We start from the raw sequence: 21,007 nt of genomic DNA on the forward strand, positions 1-21,007 counted from the left end.
GGAAATAGAATAAGAAATATATTGGATATCATTCATGTGACCAGATCCACTATTCATTTGTCTATACCTGCCTTCTGGCCCAGTAAGTTAACTTGTTATCAACTACAGTAGAAGGGCTGTCATGCTTTCCAGAGCATGGCCATTAGGGTACAATGGCAAGAGATTAGAAGGAGAAGAGTGAAATCAGAGTATTCACTCCCTTGGCCTTATCCTGAAATGGCACTTCAGGCTTGTTGTATGTTTTAAATAATGTCACTACTCCTATGGATGCAGTCTTTTCTATGCAATGTTCTCCTTTTGTATCTTGCAATGCATGGTTCATCTCTATGGACATAGGGGTGGTATAATAGCTTGGTTGCTACTGGTCTAGATTATATCTCTGTCCTTTATGGTTTCACTTCATAAATGTGGTCTCTTTGTAAATAGATCTTCTTCAGATTACTGAATGTGCCAGCTCTTTCCTTTTGGTACCTTGACAAATGCCGTGAAGAATACCAGCAATAGACTCAGAAAAGGGACCTTTAAAGTGAGACTTTGAGATTACCTTGGAGATCTATCTCTGTATCTATATCTGTATATCTATATCCATCTATATCTGCACTACCTTCGAGGTAACAATCACCTTTCCAGGAAGGAACTGGAGCATAAATAATCCATAGCAAAGAATGGAATCATGAGTAATCCACTGTCACGGGTGATGACACAGAATGAAATGCAGATAGAGAGGAAAGGTTTGGGGAGGGTAATTGGTGGTGGCACTTGATTTCCACAACAATGGCAACTCTAAAGATTATAAAGTGAAGTTCACATGGTTCATATGATACCTCAGGGAGAGTACATAGACATAAACTGAAATTGAAACCATGACTGCAAAATCAGGGATACAAAAAAGAACATCAGGGCATCTTTGAAGGAGTCTGTCTCTTCTGTAGTTGTAGGTAAGGCAGAGGTCCAAGAGTACACAGCAAGGGTTGCAGGGCTACAACACAAATTTAGTGGCTCAACTCTGTTTTTGTTTGTTTGTTTGTTTGTTTGTTTAAGCTAAGACAGAGATATTAGCAGAGAAGTACTGGGACCCTGGCACATAGGAAAAAGATGCTTAGGTAAATGTGTGCAGTATGCTTATGCTTTCTGGACCAGTCTCATAAATAAAACATTTTATAGTGGAATGTTGCTCTATGTGTCTAATTTTATGGCTGAAGATGCTGAACCTGAAAATTCCCACAAGTCTTCTTGCTGACAGAGGCAGTCTCTATCCAAGGGAGGGAGACATCCTCTGCATAAAGGCAGAGTGAAGATAAATCCCTGTAAAGTTTATGAGTTCTATATCCCTAGGGGAGAATTTGGAGATCTAGTAGCATAGTACACACCGAGATATATCTTCTAAAGTGAGAGAAAATTTGTTGGAATTGTACTCATGCAAAAGCGAAGAGGGAATAGATTCTTCAGATTCTGAAGAAACAGCTTAAAGCATATTCACATATGATGCCCTGTTCTACTTCCCAGACAACCTGTGAAGCTGCCCGTTCTGAGCAGAGTCTGTGCAAGAAAGGGCTATGCAGCACATCAAGGCCATGGTACAACCCTTTCTGCCACCTTTACCTTGTGAACCAGCAGATACAATGTTAATATAAATATTCATGGTAAACAGAGATGCTGTGCAGAGCTTCTGACACTCACTATATGGCAATCAAAACATAGATATTACAGGCTTTAGAGAAAGGCCATTTCCTCCTGTGCTGATTAATGTTCTCTATTTCAAAAGCAGATCTCTACTGGGGACTTGCAGAAGCAATTAGTCTGACCATGGGATGCCAAGTGTCTATGCAACCCCAATTGCCCATCATGAACTAAATGTTATCCGATTCACTGACCATAAAACTAAACACATAAAGCAATATCCCACTATAAAATAGAAGGGGTATATATGGGACTGGGACAGAACACAGAAGTAAAATGCCCAGAGTACTGCATCCTCTGCTTTACTCTGTCTCCTCAGCTCATGTCAAAATCTCAACATGTGTTTTCTAATACATGTTGACAGGGGAGGAATAAATGCAGGCCTGGTTTATGGGCAGGTCTGTATGATGTACTTGAAGACTGTGAAATTGGATAGGCTCTGTACTACAGTCTGACTGGGGAATGACATTAAAAGACCAAACTAAACATAAATCCTCCAAGTTGGCAGACTTTTGAACAAGATACTTAGTTTTCTACCTTTTGTGGAAGGAGAATTGGCTTGAAGCATGGGTCCACCCTGACTCATGCACGGTAACTAACAAAAGACCTGAGCAGCGTTATGGGAAAACTAAAATTAGAAAATTAGTGACAAGGAAATGTAGGGAAAGATAACTGCATCCATCTGTCAGGAGGGATGAACATGTAAAAATGTGAAGATAGTAGTGTCCTACTTGATATCCACCAGAACACAGTGGAGGAGAGCAGGCTCTCCTCCACTGCATACCAGAGGAGGCTCTCAATAATCAGATGGACAATATGACTACTAAGTACAGGTCAGTCTGCTTGGGCTCCCACCATTACCTGCCAACAAGAGTGGCTGTCATTAAACTCTTGAAATGGCATGATTTCCCAAACAGGACCAGCTGGCTACCTGGTGACAGGTAGATCACATGGGAACCATTCCATCAAGAATGGGTAGCATTTTGTCATTACAAAGACAGACATGTACTCTGGTTTAGATATGCCTTGGTTGCTTGAAGTCTTGTCAGCACTGCTATTCATGGACTTACAGAATAGCGTACCCATTATGACAATGATTCACCCACATCACCACCGAACAGAAAAGATTTTATAGCAAAAAGGAGGGCAATAGGCTCAGACCATAAAATTCAGTGTTCTCCATTAGATATATGTACCTGGCTTGATGGAAGTGTGAACTAGTCTTTTCTATCTCGGTTTTGGCCCTATAACAACCTTAAAGTTAGGATGTCATCATACATATGTGTTTCTCTTGCATAGCCAGGAAGTACAGATCTGGGAACTAAGGGGTAGGAGTGTAGCATTCTCTTTCACCATCACCCTATTAACCCACTGGACACTGGACATATTTTGTTTCTTGTATTCAAGATAAGGAGATCAGTGGTTTTAGAAGTCCAAATGCCTAAGGGAGGATTGCTTCTAACAGGAAATGTCATAATCATGTTCCTCTGAATTAGAAGCTGAAATTTCCCCCTGACCATTTGGGGCTCAATAGGCCTGGAGGAAAAAAAAAAAAAAAAACTGACAGAAAACATAGTCACTGTGTGTCTGTCTGATAATCTCATCTTTCAGGAAGAATATATATGTCTTCACTATACAAAGGAGAGGAAAGAAAAAATATATCTGGACTCAGGAGATTCACAAATACTCCTTTGTTCAACTCTATCTCATTTTCCAATTCTACATTTTCCACATTCCAATTTCCATTTCAATGCAAAATTGAAATTGTAGCAACCTAATTAAGAAAAAGAAGCAAAGGAATAAGATTGGGCAGGGATAAAATTTTGGTTTGATCTACTAGGTAAATGACCTATGTAGTCAAAATGCTGGCAAAAGGTAAAGGCAAAAATGAATCATTAATTGACAAAGGAGCTATGATTACTAGGTAAGGCCTTATTTCTTATTTAATTGGGGCATTTCCCCTGAAGCCTTATATGAAAAACACAAGCGTTGGCTGTAGTTATAAATTTCAGGAATATAAACTGGACTGATGCCATTCTACAATGAAACAGTAGCAGATGGAATTTCATGTGTTCTTTCAAAGACACAAAGTTTTTGTTTAAGTAATAATAATACCACTTTATCTCTGAGTTTTTGTTGGCCATGGCCAAGATGAAACCAGATAAATCAAATGAAGAAAATAAAGGTTTTTTTGCATACTTTTTTATTTTCTTGGTTCTCACCCATTGGAATCATGTGAGTCTGGCTATGTTTCCCAACCAAAACTTACTGCTTCTGTTACTGCAAAAACTATACGATTCCTTCTTTGTAGGTTCTAGTAACAGCTTACGTACCCTTTCCATTTCAGGTGTTAATGACTAAATCATTACCAGCCATAGATTGCTACATATCCCTTGTCTTTGATAAGTGACCCCTTCGTTGATAAATTGTTTAATACTACTTTGAATGTGCCATTTTTTTCCAATTGTAATTCTGATCCTGATTTGTACAAGTTACTTGCAATTCATATGAGGACACCCATCCACAGGACACACTGAGGAAAAAAAAGGCTAAATGCCAAATGGGTGTAAATTCTTGTGAGACCTAAAGGTACAGAGAGATCAGATTGCGTTGCCTAAAATCAACACTCAGGGTTTCTAAGAAGTGGGTTCTATCCTAGCTGCAAATATGTATGCACAAGTACTGCCCAAGAATAAGAATGGCCGAGATTTGAGAACACTATTCAGGAGAAACTAGGTATCGTCTATTCTAATTTATTTTAGTGCGATCCATGTCTAAAGTTGTTCCTCACAAAAATGTTAAAATAGCAAAGTAGTACACACAAAAAGTTATGTGACTTCCTTCAGGTACAAAAAATCAAGCTAACTGAAATGGGCAGGAGATAAATAAAAGAATCTTTAATATGCATCTGCTTAAGAGTTCTCTTGGATAATGCACACACTTTTTTAATTACATCTAATAGGGGCTCTTACTCATGGAATGAAACTTCCTGTTTAATTATATTATATTATTTACAAACAATGTATTTCTACAAATTGCATTCCATCCCATTCCAATAAAGGTTTGGTTCTTTGTCTTTATTACAATGATTAGAAAATCTCAGTGCAGAACAGATGGAGTTTTCAACACATGTTGTTTTATATAAAAAACACTTAGAAACATAGCCTCAACACAAAGCACTTACAGAAAACTAATATATAATCATTGTGTTCAGATTAACATGCTATTCTGAAAAGTAAGCTGATTTCATCTATTTGTGGTATATCAATTTAGACAGATAAGATTTCCTGAGTATGCTACTGCCAGTCATAGGGGTCTATGGATGACTTTTCCCCTTTATTTCTTGTATCTCACTGTCAAGTTTCTTCAAAGAGTTGTCTATATTCATAAACTTTTCTCTTCCCATTTACACCTCTATCCACTGCCGTCCTGCTTCTGGTACCACAAATTGACTGATTTTGCTTTCATCAATTTCTGGTAGCAAATCCAACAGTAACTGTGGAATCCTTAGCTTATTTGACTTCCAGAGAATCAGCATTGTTATTCTGTCTTCCTCTGGCTTCCATGGCTGCCCCTCTAATTTTTTTCTCTTATCTGCCATAGTCCAGTTTTACTGAGAGTTAGTAAGTGCTCAATAAATATTTGTTAAATCAATGAATGGATGAATGAGACGTCCTGTATCCAAGAGAAGGAAGGAAAAAAAGCAAAAATAGGCATTTTGTGTTATTCTCAGTGAGCAACCAAAAATGTACCGATTTCCATCTCTTGAAAGGGTATTGTTAATGCCGTGAATTTTTTCTCTCACCTCTTTCTTCTTGTCATTCTTAAAGCTCAGTGCACAGACCATTTCTTCTATTAAGTGACTCTATATTCCTCTATCCCATTAGAATTAATTCTTTTATTTATATATCTATTGACCATGCTCCAAATGGTTCCTTATATAATAGTTGTTTACAGTTTTTCACTCCAGTAAGTTGGAAATACCCAAAACATAGAAACCCTGTTCCTCATCACATTGTACTCAGATAATCCTGGAAAGATATATATACTCAGTAACTATTGAATTGAATATTGAGGAAGAATTCCTTAAAAATACATTTATAAATCATTTAGGCACAGTAGTTCCAATATTTCATATGCTCAAATAACTTAAAGTGATAGTCAATTTTTGTTTCTAGTTAATAGGTTCAATACTTTATGAAATTTTTCAAAGCTGTAAACTTGGCAGCTGTGAACTTTAGGGTTTTTTTAGCAAAACATTCATGTGATATTTTATTTAGTTAAGTTACTATGTTAAGTGAGCCAATTTATATGAATAACATTAGATGCATTTTGTGTGAATTATGTTTAAAGTGATACTTCATTTTGAGCATGATGTTTTATTTTTCTTCTAAACTTCAACTCTTTAAAACACATATTTTATTTTCCTTGACTTTCCTTAGGAATTGAATAATACTACAAATACAAAGAGGCTTTAAAATCATACTTTTAAAGACTTAAAATCTCGACATAAGTGCCTTTGGTTGGGATTAACAGCCACACTCACAGATTGGCCTAGACTTAAAAAGTTTAAGCCATGCCCTTAAATGTGCCACGAAAACATTTTATTATCCTTTATGTGACTCCTTCTTGAATCTTTTTTTTTTTTCCCTATGATATTTGCTAAAGGCAAATTTCAATAAACAAGGTGGAAATGTTACATATTACTTCTGGAGTCTCCCACACACACTATTCAGATTGTAATTGATTTCTGTAAAGTTACAAGAAGGAAATCTCCACACTAGAATGTCACATACATACTGCTGAAGATCACTGTGCTGTGGTGAGTGTACTGAAGGGAAAAGAGAAGGTTTGGAATCTGGGAGCTGATGGAATCTTGGAAAAGCAAAGTGATAGAAGAAAGTGAAGGTATTGTGTGGCTCTTGAAATACAGGTTGGGGATGACAGGCAAAATATTGAGGGAAACATTAATGACATCTGAATGGCCTAAATCCCTCTGTCAAACCTTAACACTGATTCCCTTGGTATAGTTCCTTCTCTTGGAAGTAAAGTGAGGACTGAGGTAAGTCTGTGGTCAGAGTCTTTGTTTGAGGAAATAGACCAGGGAAATCTAATGGCTCGGGTCCATAATGTATGCCATTCCTTAGGGAAGGATGAAAGGCACTGAAGTGAAACAGGTAAAGTAGATCAGGACTAAGCACTGGATTTGAGGACACATATTCAAGTGCCACCTCTGGCATTCATGAACTTTAAGGCCACGTCCAAGTCACCTATCCCTGAGTCTTGGTTTCTTCTATAAACGAATAAATATGCTAGTACTGTGAGGATTCAATCACATAGCACATTTGGAATTTGCTAGTATGCCTAAGATAAGATAAGATAAGATAAGATAAGAATAAGAGCCAAGGGACTGAGTTTCATTTGAATGGCAAAAACTCTAAGTTTTCAATTTCTTTTTTGGAAAGTGTCAGGTCTACAGACTTATTACGGAAGACTTTTGTTATTTCTTTGTCTTTCCTGTCTCTGACACAGTGTTCACTCTCTACTGGAATATATATAATTTCATTCTTTAATTAAGAAAATAACCTTATTTGTAAGATAATGGTCTTTAATTTCTCTTTTTTCAATTTTCTTAAAAATGTAATGCCAAAAATTACACAAAGTCACGCAATATGACATATCCTATGTAAAGGATAGAGACCCAAATCATCTTGTTCAGTGGTCAAGTCAGTACATTCTACACCGAGTTGACTTAGAAGTTCCTTGGATCACATTTTGTTACCCAAGGGAGCATGCTAGCACACTGTGAGGCACCAATGTTCCCACTAAATTAAGTTTTGCATCCCTGATGTATGCATCACTAGGAATGCCTGCTCACTGGGTCTGTCACCACTGTTTACTAGCGACCCAAACCAGAAGCCAAAAAATCATTCTTGACTTCTCATCTACTCCATCCTTTTAACCACTAAGATCTATTTTGCTGCCTCGTCAATTTTAGAATCTCCCTCCTTCTTACTGCTTTAACCCTGGTACTATTGCTCATTATCTCTTGACGGAACATAGAAAAAGCCCCCAGCTGCTCACTGGTTCTTTCTGCTATTTGATCCCAGCTTTATGCTGTACTCAAAATGGCCTATTTATATGGAAGATCTAATGCTGACACTCCCTTACTTGAAAAGCTCTATTAGTTTCCCCCTTTATGAGGTGAAAAAATAATCAAAATCCTGGATTATTTTTAGGGTCACCATCCCTTGGTTCTTGCTGTCTTCCTTTTTCTCAAATTTTATGCCCAAATAATATCAAGCATATTTTAGTTCCCAAGGTGCACACGGAGCTATTTAACTTTGCTATGCTTTTGCAAACTGTTGCTTACATTTCCCTAATTTCTTCTTTTTAAAGTATTTTAATTTCAATTCCAGTTTAGTTAACGTAGAGTGTAATGTTAGTTTCAGGTATACAATACAGTGATTCAACACTTCCATACATCTGGTGCTCATCACAAGTGTACTCCTTAATTCCCACCACTTATTTAACCCACTCCCCAACCCACCTCCCCCTTGGTAACCATCAGTTTGTTCTCTATGGTTAAGAGAGAGATAAGAGTTTCTTGGTTTGCCTCTCTCTCTCTCTCTCTCTCTCTCTCTCTCTTCTGTTCATTTGTTTTGTTTCTTAAATTCCACATATAGGTGAAGTCATATGGTATTTGTCTTTCTCTGACTGACTGACTTTGCTTAGCAAAATACTCTCTAGCTCCATCCATGTCATTGCAAATGGCAGGATTTCATTCATTTTAATGTCTGAGTAATATTCCATTGTATATACACACCACCTCTTCTTTATCCACTCATCAATTGATGAATACTTGGGCTGTTTCTTACCTACTTTCTTTGTTAATCTTTCAGTGTCAACTCAGAGGGTTTCTCCTTTAGGAAAATGTTTGCAAATGCCTAGAATGGGCTAAATCTTCTTTGTTCTTATAGAATCCTATGTTTACTGTGATTTGACCGTTTACCACGCTGCACTAACATAGTCTCTTCATCCCTCAGGGTCGCACACAGTACTGACAATATTTTGAAGATAAAGGGCATCTCTTACCCAGCTCCTCTACATAAAAGATGGTTAGTTCTTGCTAACTAGATTCCTGGAACTACCCAAGTTTCAAGTTTGTTCTCCAGATGTTTCTTTAATTCATTGGGCCATCTCAGGCCCCACCAATAACTTACCTTTTTGTCAGCTTCTGACACTCTGAACCAAAGAAACCTACTTATTACTCTGCGTGTTTGAATTTTTTAAATTTCATACCGTAATTATTATTGATATTTCCAAAGTAGCTTCCACTACTCCTCAGAATAAACTGTGGTCTCTAAAATATTTTATTATTTGATGCTAGCATACACATAAAAAATATAGATATAGATATACATGTGCACATATGCATATAAATTTCAAAGGTTACAATGTCTCTTCATTAATAAAATAGCTACACCCGGCAAAATGTTTCTCTTAATGTAAGGTCCTCAAAGTATACTTTGTTTAGTTCCCTGATGTATCTCAGCACCCTTACAAATACTTGGAAAGTAGTAAGTCTTTAATAATATCTGTTTAATGATAGACTGGATGAACAAAAGAATGAGGTAAGTGATTTACTTTTCTTACAGAATTAAAAATATCGACTCTGAGGTAGAAAGATTGCATTTGGCAGTATTGCTCAAGAAATAAAATTTATTTTCTAGAAGAGCCTTAGCTTTATAATTTCTAATCAAATACAACTAACTTAGTTTAAATCTCGATGTTTTGCCAAGATCAGTTGTGGAGTCTGAAACCTAGGTATTAACCTCAAGCTTTGAATCTTCCCCAGGAAATCTGTGCCTATAACCTAGCTGACAATTGGTGGATGCTAAAATTGGATAGAGATTTTCATTACCTGATTCCTTTTTATATTCTTAACTCTCATGAAGACTTGATTCAACAATAACAGCAAATAACTCTTTAGGTGGGTTTTATTTTGCTCCCCATGCAATGACTTTTAAAATGTGACAGACTGTTCTTAATGGGAATGACTAAAATCAAGTGGCTTTCAAGTAGTTTTTCAACAGTAAAGGTTTTTGTTTCTTCTTTTCCACAGTCAGAAAAATTCAGAATCGAATTCCAGGGTGATATAAGGTGATCATTCACTTTCATTAGTTAAGCATCACCAAAATAAAATCTATCTAATCTGAACAAAATGTATGTGTACACACACACACCAAATGTGGAATCGTATTAGTAGACATGAATCACAACCAGTCAAAATACGAGTGCATGCAAAGACATGAAATCATGAAGGCAATTTTGAGTGAAAATAAGAAGAAATGGAGCTCTAAGTCTTGTTCTAGAACGAATAGAGTTCTTTTACAGATTTTGTATAAAAATATGTCATTTGTGTTCTTCTGAAACTAAATCTATTCAACTCACCTTCGTATAACCAGTCAGCAATCCCATTAAAAATAATTCCTTCTTTTCCGGAAGATGTCAGCCGCAATGAACTGCTCTTTATATCAGGCTGATAGTAGATATTATTTTCAAAAATATAAATCTGGTTCCAGAAACATATAAAGCAAACCAAAAAAGAAAGAAGAAAAAGAAAAAAATACCAACATATTAGGAAGTTTTTAAAAAATACTTTCATACTAAAAAAATAAAATACTTTCATGCTATAGAATAATAGCTGAGGACATAAGTGCCGTATTATTTTCCTGCTTTCTGTTTCTTTTTATTTAGTGCACACATTTGCATTGTTTTCAATTATTAACGGCACTTTCCTTCCTTATCATATCAGTATCAAATTATGATTTAGAAATTACATAGTACTGGTATTTAAGCTTTTATATCTGTTTTTTCTACAACAATTTTTCATCTATTTCATCTATTTTTTATACCACAAAATTGATTTGGGTTTTACTAACTCTTTGCATACTTAAGAGACTGATAAACTGTATCAGATGCCATTTTAGTAACAGCTAACAGATGGCTTAAGAGCTTCAATTTGGGGTCTTTTACAAAAATGGACTTGGTCATCAATAAGATAATCTCTAGAGAATCTTTCTGATTCCATCCATCCTGACTCACTAATACCCTGATGAAAGGAAAGGATGGCAAAATTCCCTTGAATTGATTAATGGAACACATCTTGCTATGCCCCATTCTTTGCTGGCAAATCTTTCCTTAATAGCATAGCAATAATAATCAATGTGTGTTTGAGGGTTCAAGAGAGAGTTTTAATTTGAACTCATCACAAAGTCTTCCAAAATAATATCATCATCAACAACAGCCCCCACAATAGGAACAACAGTAGAAATTGAGCAGAATCTGTCCACACAAAGGGATGTGTCTTTTTTTTTTTTTTTAATTTTAATGTTTTATTTATTTTTGAGACAGAGAGAGACAGAGCATGAATGGGGGAGGGTCAGAGAGAGAGAGGGAGACACAGAATCTGAAGCAGGCTCCAGGCTCTGAGCTGTCAGCACAGAGCCTGACGCGGGGCTCGAACTCACGGACCATGAGATCATGACCTGAGCCGAAGTTAGACGCTTAACCGACTGAGCCACCCAGGCGCCCCAGTGATGTGTCTTTAATACAGAAAATTCAGGATAAAATTATCTGTAACCCATATTTGATTTTTTTAATTTTAATTTTGAACAATCTCTATATCCAATGTGGGGCTTGAACACACAACCCTAAGATTAAGAGTCACATGCTCTACTGACTGAGCCAACCAGGCGCCCTACATTTGAATACTTTTAATGCAAACCTTTCAAACTGCTTGTCCATGTGATAATATAACCTTCAGAGAATCATGTTTCATCCACATGTTGGGGGGAGTAGAAGACTGTCAAATGGAAAACAAGCTGATATCCAGACTGAACATTCTACTAGGAAGGTAGAAGATGGTTAGTGTCCTTGTGTTCCAGCATGCTACAGGACCACTGCACAGTAGCAAACAGAGCAAACACAAGAACTTCTGATATAATCCTCTCATTAGGTCCTAGATTTTAAATCTCGGTGTGAAAAATAATGAAAACCATATTAATATCCAGAAAATCTCATTGATATTCTACTTTGAATCTGGTGATTTGGCAAGGATATAAACAGCAGATCTAATTAATCATTCCAACACTACATGTAATTTGTATTACAGGTAAGAATGCCAATGTAAGGATGAGGATTTGGGGGGAGGGTGGGGAGAAAGACAGCTATAACAGGGTGTTCAAAAGAGAGGGCTTTATAATCAGGCAGCCTAAATTCAAAATTTGAACGATTTTGACAGTTTTCTTAAACTTTTTAAATCTCAGTCTTCTCTTTTATAAAACGTGGGACGTCTCACACCTGCCTTAGTGATCTGTTGTGAAGTATACATGACATAATAAATGTAGCACATATAATACATGACTATCACTAGAAACACGAGCTAATTTGGTTCAAAATCCTAAGCTTTTTGGAGGCTACAAATTTTAAATAAATAAAACAAAACAAAACAAAAACCCTCTCCAGCTTCAGCCGATGTGTAAATTCTCCCAAACTATTGGCCAGCATTGCATATTATGTTGGTAAAATATTGATTAGGAGTAGTAGTAATATACTAACAGTAGTAGTGTTCTACTAATAATGAAAGAAGAGAGGTAATAACAAATGACACTTGCTGCTTTCATTTCGTTTAGAAAGTTTTCAAGTGAAAGAAAATACATCTATTTATTTTTTTCTTTTTCAAATATTTATTTTGAGAGAGGGGGCACATGCGGGCAGAGAGAGAGGGAGAGAGAGAATCCCAAGCAGGCTCCACTGTCAGCATGGAGCCGGACGTAGGGCCCGATCTCACAAACTGTGAGATCATGACCTGAGCCAAAATCAACCCACTGAGACACCCAGGAGCCCCAGAAAGAGGTTCATTATTGAAATCACATGCATCATACCTAGCTTAAAGCTTGAGAACTATACCTCAGGTGTCTTAAAACTGGGTGGAAGTTGGTTTTAACAACTTGCACAATCCCTTATAACCAAGGAAAAATATTAACTTTATTCCAGCCATCTAGAGCTTAATTTAAGCTTTACATCTTTTGTCAACTACCTCTTTTTGCCTTTCACAAACAGGCACACACAAAGTGCCTTCACAAACTGGCACACAAAGTCTTCCCTACATGGAAGGAATACCTTTTTTGTACCTGAATCTTCTATTAGGGCTTGTGAGCAACAATAGTTCAGATCATCTACACCCAGAATACTTAAGGACATGTGGCTATTCTTGGGGGTAGAGGTGACTTAATCCAAAGTAATGTAGTTCCAGATCCTCAGCTTTCTGAAGGGAACAAACTCTAAGTCAAAACAATTGATAAAACCTCCACGATTTCAGCAGATGTATAAATTATCCAAAACCATTGACCAGTAATTACATTTATATTTGAAGAACAGATTGGATGATATTCAGAATCCATATGAAACTGACATCTGCTTCAATGTAAAAGAACAAGCAATATGGAATCTGAATTTTAATGCCATTTGCTGAAAGCTTAAATACCAGGGAATGTCCACAAGATCTTTCTTCTATGGACGAAAAATTTGTAGCTGCCTTCAAGAAAATGTACATTTGTAATCTTCTGACCTCTTTTAAATAGCCAAAGTTTTTCCTTGAATTATATTAGTTTCAAATAATCATCACAAACTCTAACTATTAGCTTAACAATAGGAGAACTGCAAATATTCACAGGTACTACATGGGCACTCTGATAGAATTAAACTGGATCGAAATGTCAATCATCGAGGACTTAAACTAGATTTAAATCACATTGAAAATATGACAAACTGTAATGCTATTTATCCTAGTGTTATTGATTAAGCTGTTTACTTTTTTTTTTTGATGCTGTTAATCAATTCTTTCAATGAGCCACCTAAACAGTATAACAAATAGGAATGGATAGCTATTTTACCATTTAACTCTTCAATTTACAAAGCAAGCCAACTACACGGTTTTTAAAAATCAATGGTCTTCTAAGTTTTTTTTTAAGTTTATTTATTTATTTTGAGAAACACAGAGACAGCATGTGTGGGGGAGGGGCAGAGAAAGACAGGGGGAGAGAGAGAATCCCAAGCAGGCCTCACCCTACCATCACAGAGACAGATGCAGGGCCTGAACCCGCAATACCATGAGATCATGACCTAAACCGAAACCAAGAGTTGGAAGCCTAACTGACTGGGCCACCCAAGAATCCCCAAAATCAATGGTCTTAATACACTTACAAAATTATTCAAAACTGGTAAAGACATCAGAAAGGCAACAGGAAGACAAAGTACTATGTGCCGACTCATGGCAACAAGTATGTAATAAACGTTCCAAGAAATTAATCAGTGTGCTAGTTGATAGGTCATTCTCAAGTTATTGGACATAGCATGTGTCACTGCTGAGCAGGCGTCTATAAGGCCAATTATTCACCTTTTCTTCCCACTGCCATAACCACCCGCAATGGTTCTGATGGTGGGCACCCAGTGGCTTTGACTGCTGGGTAAAGAAGCTTGGAGCACATAGCCAAACTGTGATGGACACATAGCAAGAAGTGAACATTTAATGTTAAAAGTCGTTATGATTTTGGAACTGAGAGTAATGACAGTGTACATTAGCCTACTGTGCCTGATTCAACTAGAGACAATGCCTGATAGTAGCAGACTCTTGCAAACTTTTAATGAGCTTAGAAAAACAGCAAAATAAAACAGGAATATAATTGAATATCAGACCTATTTTTGCTGAAATGTTACTGAAAAGTTATTCCACATTCACTGACTGTCATGATAATTTTAAATTAGAAAATTGTGAAGGGGCACCTGGGTGGCTCGGTTGGGCGTCTGACTTCAGCTCAGGTCATGTTCTCACAGCTTGTGGATTCGAGCCCTGCATCAGAGTCTGTGCTGACAGCTCACAGCCTGGAGCCTGCTTCAGATTCTGTGTCCCTCTCTCACTCTGCCCCTCACCCACTCTTGCTCTCTCTCTCTCTAAGAATAAATAAAACAAAGGGGTGCCTAGGTGGCTCAGTCGGTTACCCGTCTGAAATGAGTTGAAGTCATGATCTCAGGTCCATGAGTTCCAGCCCCACATTGGGCTCTGTGCTGACAGCTTGGAGCCTGGAGCCTGTTGGGATTCTATGTCTCCCTCTCTCTCTGCCCCTCCCCTGCTCATGCTCTGTCCTCTCTGTCTCAAAAATAAATAAAAACATTAAAAATTAAAAACAATAAATAAAACATTAAAAAACAAATTAAAAAAAAAAGAAAATTGTGAATTACTCAAAAATCCCCATTTTCTCTAACACCAATGGTGTTAGAGGATATGAAACAGTCTAGTTGGGATAGTATTTGGGTTGCCTTTTACTGTGACTTGCTTTCTGGGAAAAAATTATAATTAAGAAAATATACCAGATAACAGATATTGCTGGTAGGAATGTAATGAATGGAGTCCTTTCTTATGTTGATTGTAAAAATATAAAGTAGTATGGCCATATGGGAAAATGATATGGGAAATCTCATCAGCTATCCCAAACCTGGGACCTTCTCTTTTAGGGCAAAAAAAGAAAAATCACTAATAAGTAGGAAATGCTGATGGATAATATTTATATCAGCAGTGTTTATAATGGCCAAAAGGAGAAGTCAAAGTGAAAACCCATCAAAGCAAATACCTGGATGGATTATGATTCATCTGCATCATGTTATAACATTCAGGTTTTGAGGAAAACAAAGTAGTGTTATGTGAATTGATGGGAAGAAGTTTCACTGAGATATTGTCAAAGGACAAAAGACATAAAAGTTATTTCAATGTGAACCCATTTTTTGCACTAAACAATAGCACTACTTATACAAAATTATACTAGCAGGAATATCACCAACAGATATACATTGGTCATTCATTATCTGTTGTAGTTAGTTCCATGCCTGCCCCAATATAGTCTTTTATAACTGTGGGCCATTCAAAGCCCCAAATTCCCATTTCCCAGACTCTCTTGCAAACTAATCTTCTCATCTTCTTTGCTAGATGAGTTCTAGTTACTTTGTGCAAAAAGAGAGTTGGTAGATAGGAATTGAAGACATTTGCCATTAACAGTTGGTCTAACATGTCAACTTAAGCCATAGTGGTTCAGTGGTAGTTTAAAATATTTATAAATATTATAAATAAACACACATATATATATAAACATGAGGAAATTTAAGGATACCTATATACGTATGTATTATATTTACATACATGTGTATATATCCACATATAAATATATGTATGTATGCCTGTGACTCTGCAAGGATATATGCTAGCCTTTTAATATGGGTTTATGTGTTGGAAAGTAGATATACAGTAAGAGAAAGGAATAAGAAACAGGTAGTCAAACAGAAAAGACTGGGAAAATATGCTAAAAAGACTTGATTACATTTATACGTGTACGTAAAGTATAAAGGTTAGTAGATGTGTAAAGTACCAACAATAATTTCAGTGATAATAAAAAATAATGACAGTGATACAGAAATTAGGCATATAGGCTCTACATGAATAGTAGGTGATTCTTTATATTAATTTTTTAAAAATATGAAACTAATGATAAAGGATGTTTTCTTGGAGTAGTAGGGTTTTTCAACCTACTGACATTAAGGACTGGATATCTTTTTAAAAATTTTATTTATTTATTTTGAGAGAGAGAGAAAAAAAGAGCATGAATAGGGAAGGGGCAGGGAGAGAGGGAGAAAGAGAATTCCAAGCAGGCTCCACACTCATGGCAGAGCCCAACGCAGGGCTAGATCCCACACACTGTAAAACCATGACTTGAGCCTAAATCAAGAGTCCAGTGCCTAACCAACTGAGCCACCCAGGTGCCTTGAGGCCTGGATATTTCTTTGTTGTGGACGACTACCCTGACATTGTGGGATGATTAGCAGCATCCCTTACTGCTACATACAAGATGCCAGTGACAGCCCTTTCTCTCAGTTGTGACAACCAAAATTGTCTCCAGACATTACCCAATGTCCTCTGGAGGGGAAGGACAAAATCACCTCCAGCTGAGAACCAATGATTTTGAGGTAAATTGTTTTGCATGTGTATGCTCCATGAATAAAATAATTTAGTTTAATTCCGTAAACTTTTAAAAGCCAATTTGCAATTTGTTGTCCAAAAGTACTCTGCTAAGTGTGCCTGGGGCCTTTAGCCTGGGGCTATAAAGATTTTAATGTGTAGTCCCTATCTTCAAGAAGATTATAATTTTATGTGATGGGCAGGTAAATTCCTAAAATTGAATGAAGAAAAAAAAATACATATTACAGGGCTTAGGCATGAGTGGCAGAGCTCAGGGTGGGGGAAGTGACTCATGAGACATTTATGAGATACTAATGTAAACAATGTCATAAAAGACAAGGAGTGATTTCATGGGATTAGGAAGGTAGAGAAAAGAAATGTCTAAGGGACATTTCCCTTAGAACTAAGGGAAACAGAATGGGCTAAGGGAACAGAATGAGCTAAAGCCAAAGGTGAACAACTATGGAAATTTTAGAAGAACTTTTTTTTTTTTTTTTAAGATTCAGGAACACTTCCTATATACCTATGACTGTCTAAAAATGGGGGTGTCTGGTTAGCTCAGTTGGCTAAGTGTCCAACTCTTGATTTTGGCTTGGGTCATAATCTTACAGTTGGTGAGTTTGAGCCCTGTGCTGACAGCATGGAGCCTGCCTGGGATTCTCTCTCTTTCTCTCTCTCTCTTTCTCTGACTCTCCCCTTCACTCTCTCTCTCAAAATAAATAAATAAAATTTAAGAAATAAAAATAAATGTTAAGATGGTGGTCAACCATAGAGCAGCTTGGATGCTAGACCAGATGATTTGAATTCTGTATTTTCAATAACTGACAGCTATAAGTTGTTTACAAGCAGATGAGTAATTAGGAAAATATTTAGGAAAATAACTGGTGGCAATAAATGAATTGGAGGTGGAAATATGAGACCCCTGGCAGAAGGATAATTCAAATATTCTGCTTAATAGGTGTAATAATTATAAACATGGAGTAATTATTCCTAACATACGATGTCCTGCTTATGTCTAAAACATTTGTGAATTCCATTTGAGTATCTCTCGGTTGGATCCTTTAAAGCTTCACTCTCCAGAGTCAATTACTGCAGTTTTAATACTACTTTCATACCGTTCAAATCATAGGCAGTTTTCACCTTTTACCCTGCTCAGTGAGAATCTGAACATTCAGTCAACCATGGCCTTGGCTCCTTCTGGCCCCTGAACCACCAATTATACTCCAACTTCATCATACTCCCTGGCCCAACACAGGTTCCAAAATTCGTGTGGAACCTTTGCTTGCCTTTTGCTTTCCAAGAACAGATTTTTAATTTTCAATCATATATGTCAGTCAGTCAGTCAGTCAAGGGACATATACAAGAATGCTCATAGCAGAGCTCTTTATAGTAACCAATAATGATATTGTCAGTCAGGACAAAGATTATCCTTGGAGGGGAACAGTGACTAGTAAAGGACAGAAGAGGGGTTCTGATTTCTATTCTGGACGCTGTGTATATGAGAAAGTACTACATCTATATTAAAACTAAAGAAAAAGGAAAAAAAATAATATGCAGAATATTTATGTGTAGCCACAATTCATTTAAAATACTACCAAAAAGATTACCAATATTTCACTGAAAACTATAGTGCATCATTCAACTTCATAAAAATTCTGTTTCCTTAATTTGCCAGGATGTAATAAATTCTGAGTGTCCGTTTATATAATGCAAAGTAAAGCTATGAGCACAAGTTAAATAGTTTGATTACCTTTGACATTTGGCTTTGAATAAACCTCTCTGTTGGTTATAGAGTAGTGCTTTCATTTCTCTGCGGGACCATCTCTCGGCTATAGAACAACTCACTCAAATCATTCATCTCACCTTTGCACCAGTACCTGACATTCTAGAGATATAATCACTATCAGAGAACACTCATCCCTTGACATTTGCAATTATTCATATCAGGAAGCCCTTTCAAAGAGTTCCTATTTCCTCAAACCTTTACAGAACATTATGCATTTTCAAAGAAGTGAAATATATCCCTTTGTCTTAAATTCATAATTATGTAAGTCACTTCCCAGTTCCAAAGCCCTTGCATCCATGCCTTTTTAGGAGAAAAATGGACCCCAGATAAAAGTTAGCAAACAGACAACTGACAGTAAACTCCAATCAGTGAAATGTAACAATGGCAGACTATCAGTTGGAAATGTCAGTCCATCAAACTCATCTAGGATAAGAGAAGGCCTTATGGTAAATAGCACATTTTGATAATTGAAATTAATAAAAATATTTATGGGTCTCCAGTAATAAAATGGGACCTATAGAAGACAGTTATAAACATTATTACATTATTAAAAATATCCTATGTACTGATTTATGTGTCAAATGCTAGAGGATGGAATGACCTAGTCACTGTGTATCCATTTCCCCCTCTACCCCATGTTCTCCTCTTTCATTTCTCCTTCACCACCCACCTGCTTCCCTTTCTTCCCTTCTAGTTCTCCATCAAAAAACAAGCATGTATGATGTATCTGGTACCGTTTATATTCTAGGCACTGTACTGAGCCTTGGGCATATAAGGACAAGATCTTACGATCTAATGTGATTTCCCAGCACAAGCACACACAAGTTAACTAGGTGTGGTAGACAACAAAACATAAAGCCAATGTATGGGGACTGCTTAATATGTGTCATGGCATTCGAACCTGAAATGGAACATAAAAAGAAAAGCAAGAGAATGGGATTTTTATCAGAGAGACATGAGACCTAATCCTGGTAGATCTCTTTATAAAACTGGGCACTTGAGTTACTTCGCTTCTCTGATAGTGTTTCCTCATTTAAAATGTGGTGATATTACTACTTTTCATGGTGGTCTACAGGATTAAAGAAACCTAGAACAGATCATGAATGTTGCTGTAGGTACCTGCACATAGATGCTCAACTTTTACAAAACTAATTGAAGCTAGTAAGTATTGGTCATAAAATATTATTATAATTTCAGGAAAATCAAACAGTCCTATCCAGTTACCCTAAAAAGAAGCTTAAGGATTTGAAGAAGGTGAATTAATTACTTTACCCTCTGTTTCTCTATATCATAATGTAATGTACATAATGTACTTTTTTTTTTTTTTTCTTATTTGGCCACTTAGATCTGACTTCCATTTATTTTGGAGGATTCTTGCATTATGCGAGTACTGGGGCGGGGTTGGGGTGGGGGAGCAGAGCCTAATCTCTAATCTTAAAGACAAAAAGCCAGATAAACTCCTCTAGGTCATGATTCCACCTATGACTTTGAATCTTGAAGGAATAAAGTTGCAGCTGAAAAATAAGTCACACGAGCAACAGCAAATTCTCAAGGGTCCAGCAAAGGCGGAGGCAGGATGCCCACTGATATACTGCCAGTTCAGCAGCCTAATCATATTTCCTGTGGCATCCCAAATTTTCCTGAACACATTCCAGTGTTCAACAGTGCCTGACTCCTCGTGACTCCTGGTCACGGAATTCCAACCTTCTCACTGATTCTGACAGGTTTCAGCTATTCTTTTAGTGAATTCATTTTCTCTTGAAATGAACCTGAGTATTTCTCTTGCTTACTTCCAGGAATCCTAATTGCCAGATGGCAAGCAACAGTTTAACAGCCACCTCATGGGTAAGGAAAGCCCTTCACCGTCTTGTGTTGGGAACAAACTGAGTTAACCCCTCTTTTTTCTGCAGCTAGCTGTCCTCCCTTTCATCCACCCCAAGATTTGCATAAAAAAAAAAAAGCAAAAAAAAAAGCATGGTGCATATGCACTTTAGCCTCTGTTGCTAAAACAATTTGTTTTTGTATTTGTATTATGACTCCTTTTATTTCAAATGGGGACTCCTACATTCTTAAAATAGAGTCCCTGAAGGACAGTTGAGGGAGACTGGAAGAAATTCTCATATGCTTATCAATGAGTCTGTGCCTAATGCTTTCCAGTTTATAGGCATGCTGATAAGAAAACAAATTGAAAAATGCAGAAGGTGGAACCAGCCTTGGCTATCTCCCATGCACATTCTCCCACGGCTCTAGACTCTTTATTCCACTTCATGCAATTTCAGGGGATCCACAAATGAAGAAATGTAGGTGTTTGTTTGGCTGTTTTTTTTTTTTTTAAACAATACAGAAACACCTAATTTTTTTTTTTTTTTTACTATATCCTCCCAAAATAGTGGATATCAGTAAAATGACATAGAAAGGTTGAACTTGGTAATGTAATGTCTATGTCCAGAATTAATTTGTTTATTCTAGTT

The 21,007-nt window shown here is 36.8% G+C and overlaps 1 protein-coding gene across 1 annotated transcript in view; it reads right to left on the reverse strand.

Moving 5' to 3' along the window:
- The window catches only part of DPP10 (dipeptidyl peptidase like 10), a 646,469-nt gene that overhangs the window by 114,868 nt on the left and 510,594 nt on the right, over window positions 1–21,007 (reverse strand). Inside the window, exon 8 of the mRNA XM_042994282.1 lies at window positions 10,135–10,255. Within this exon, the coding sequence (XP_042850216.1) occupies window positions 10,135–10,255 (121 nt within the window). The remainder of the gene's footprint in view (window positions 1–10,134; window positions 10,256–21,007) is intronic.

Source organism: Panthera tigris, chromosome C1 (genome assembly GCF_018350195.1).
Source record: "Panthera tigris isolate Pti1 chromosome C1, P.tigris_Pti1_mat1.1, whole genome shotgun sequence".
Taxonomy (NCBI): Eukaryota; Metazoa; Chordata; class Mammalia; order Carnivora; family Felidae; genus Panthera; species Panthera tigris.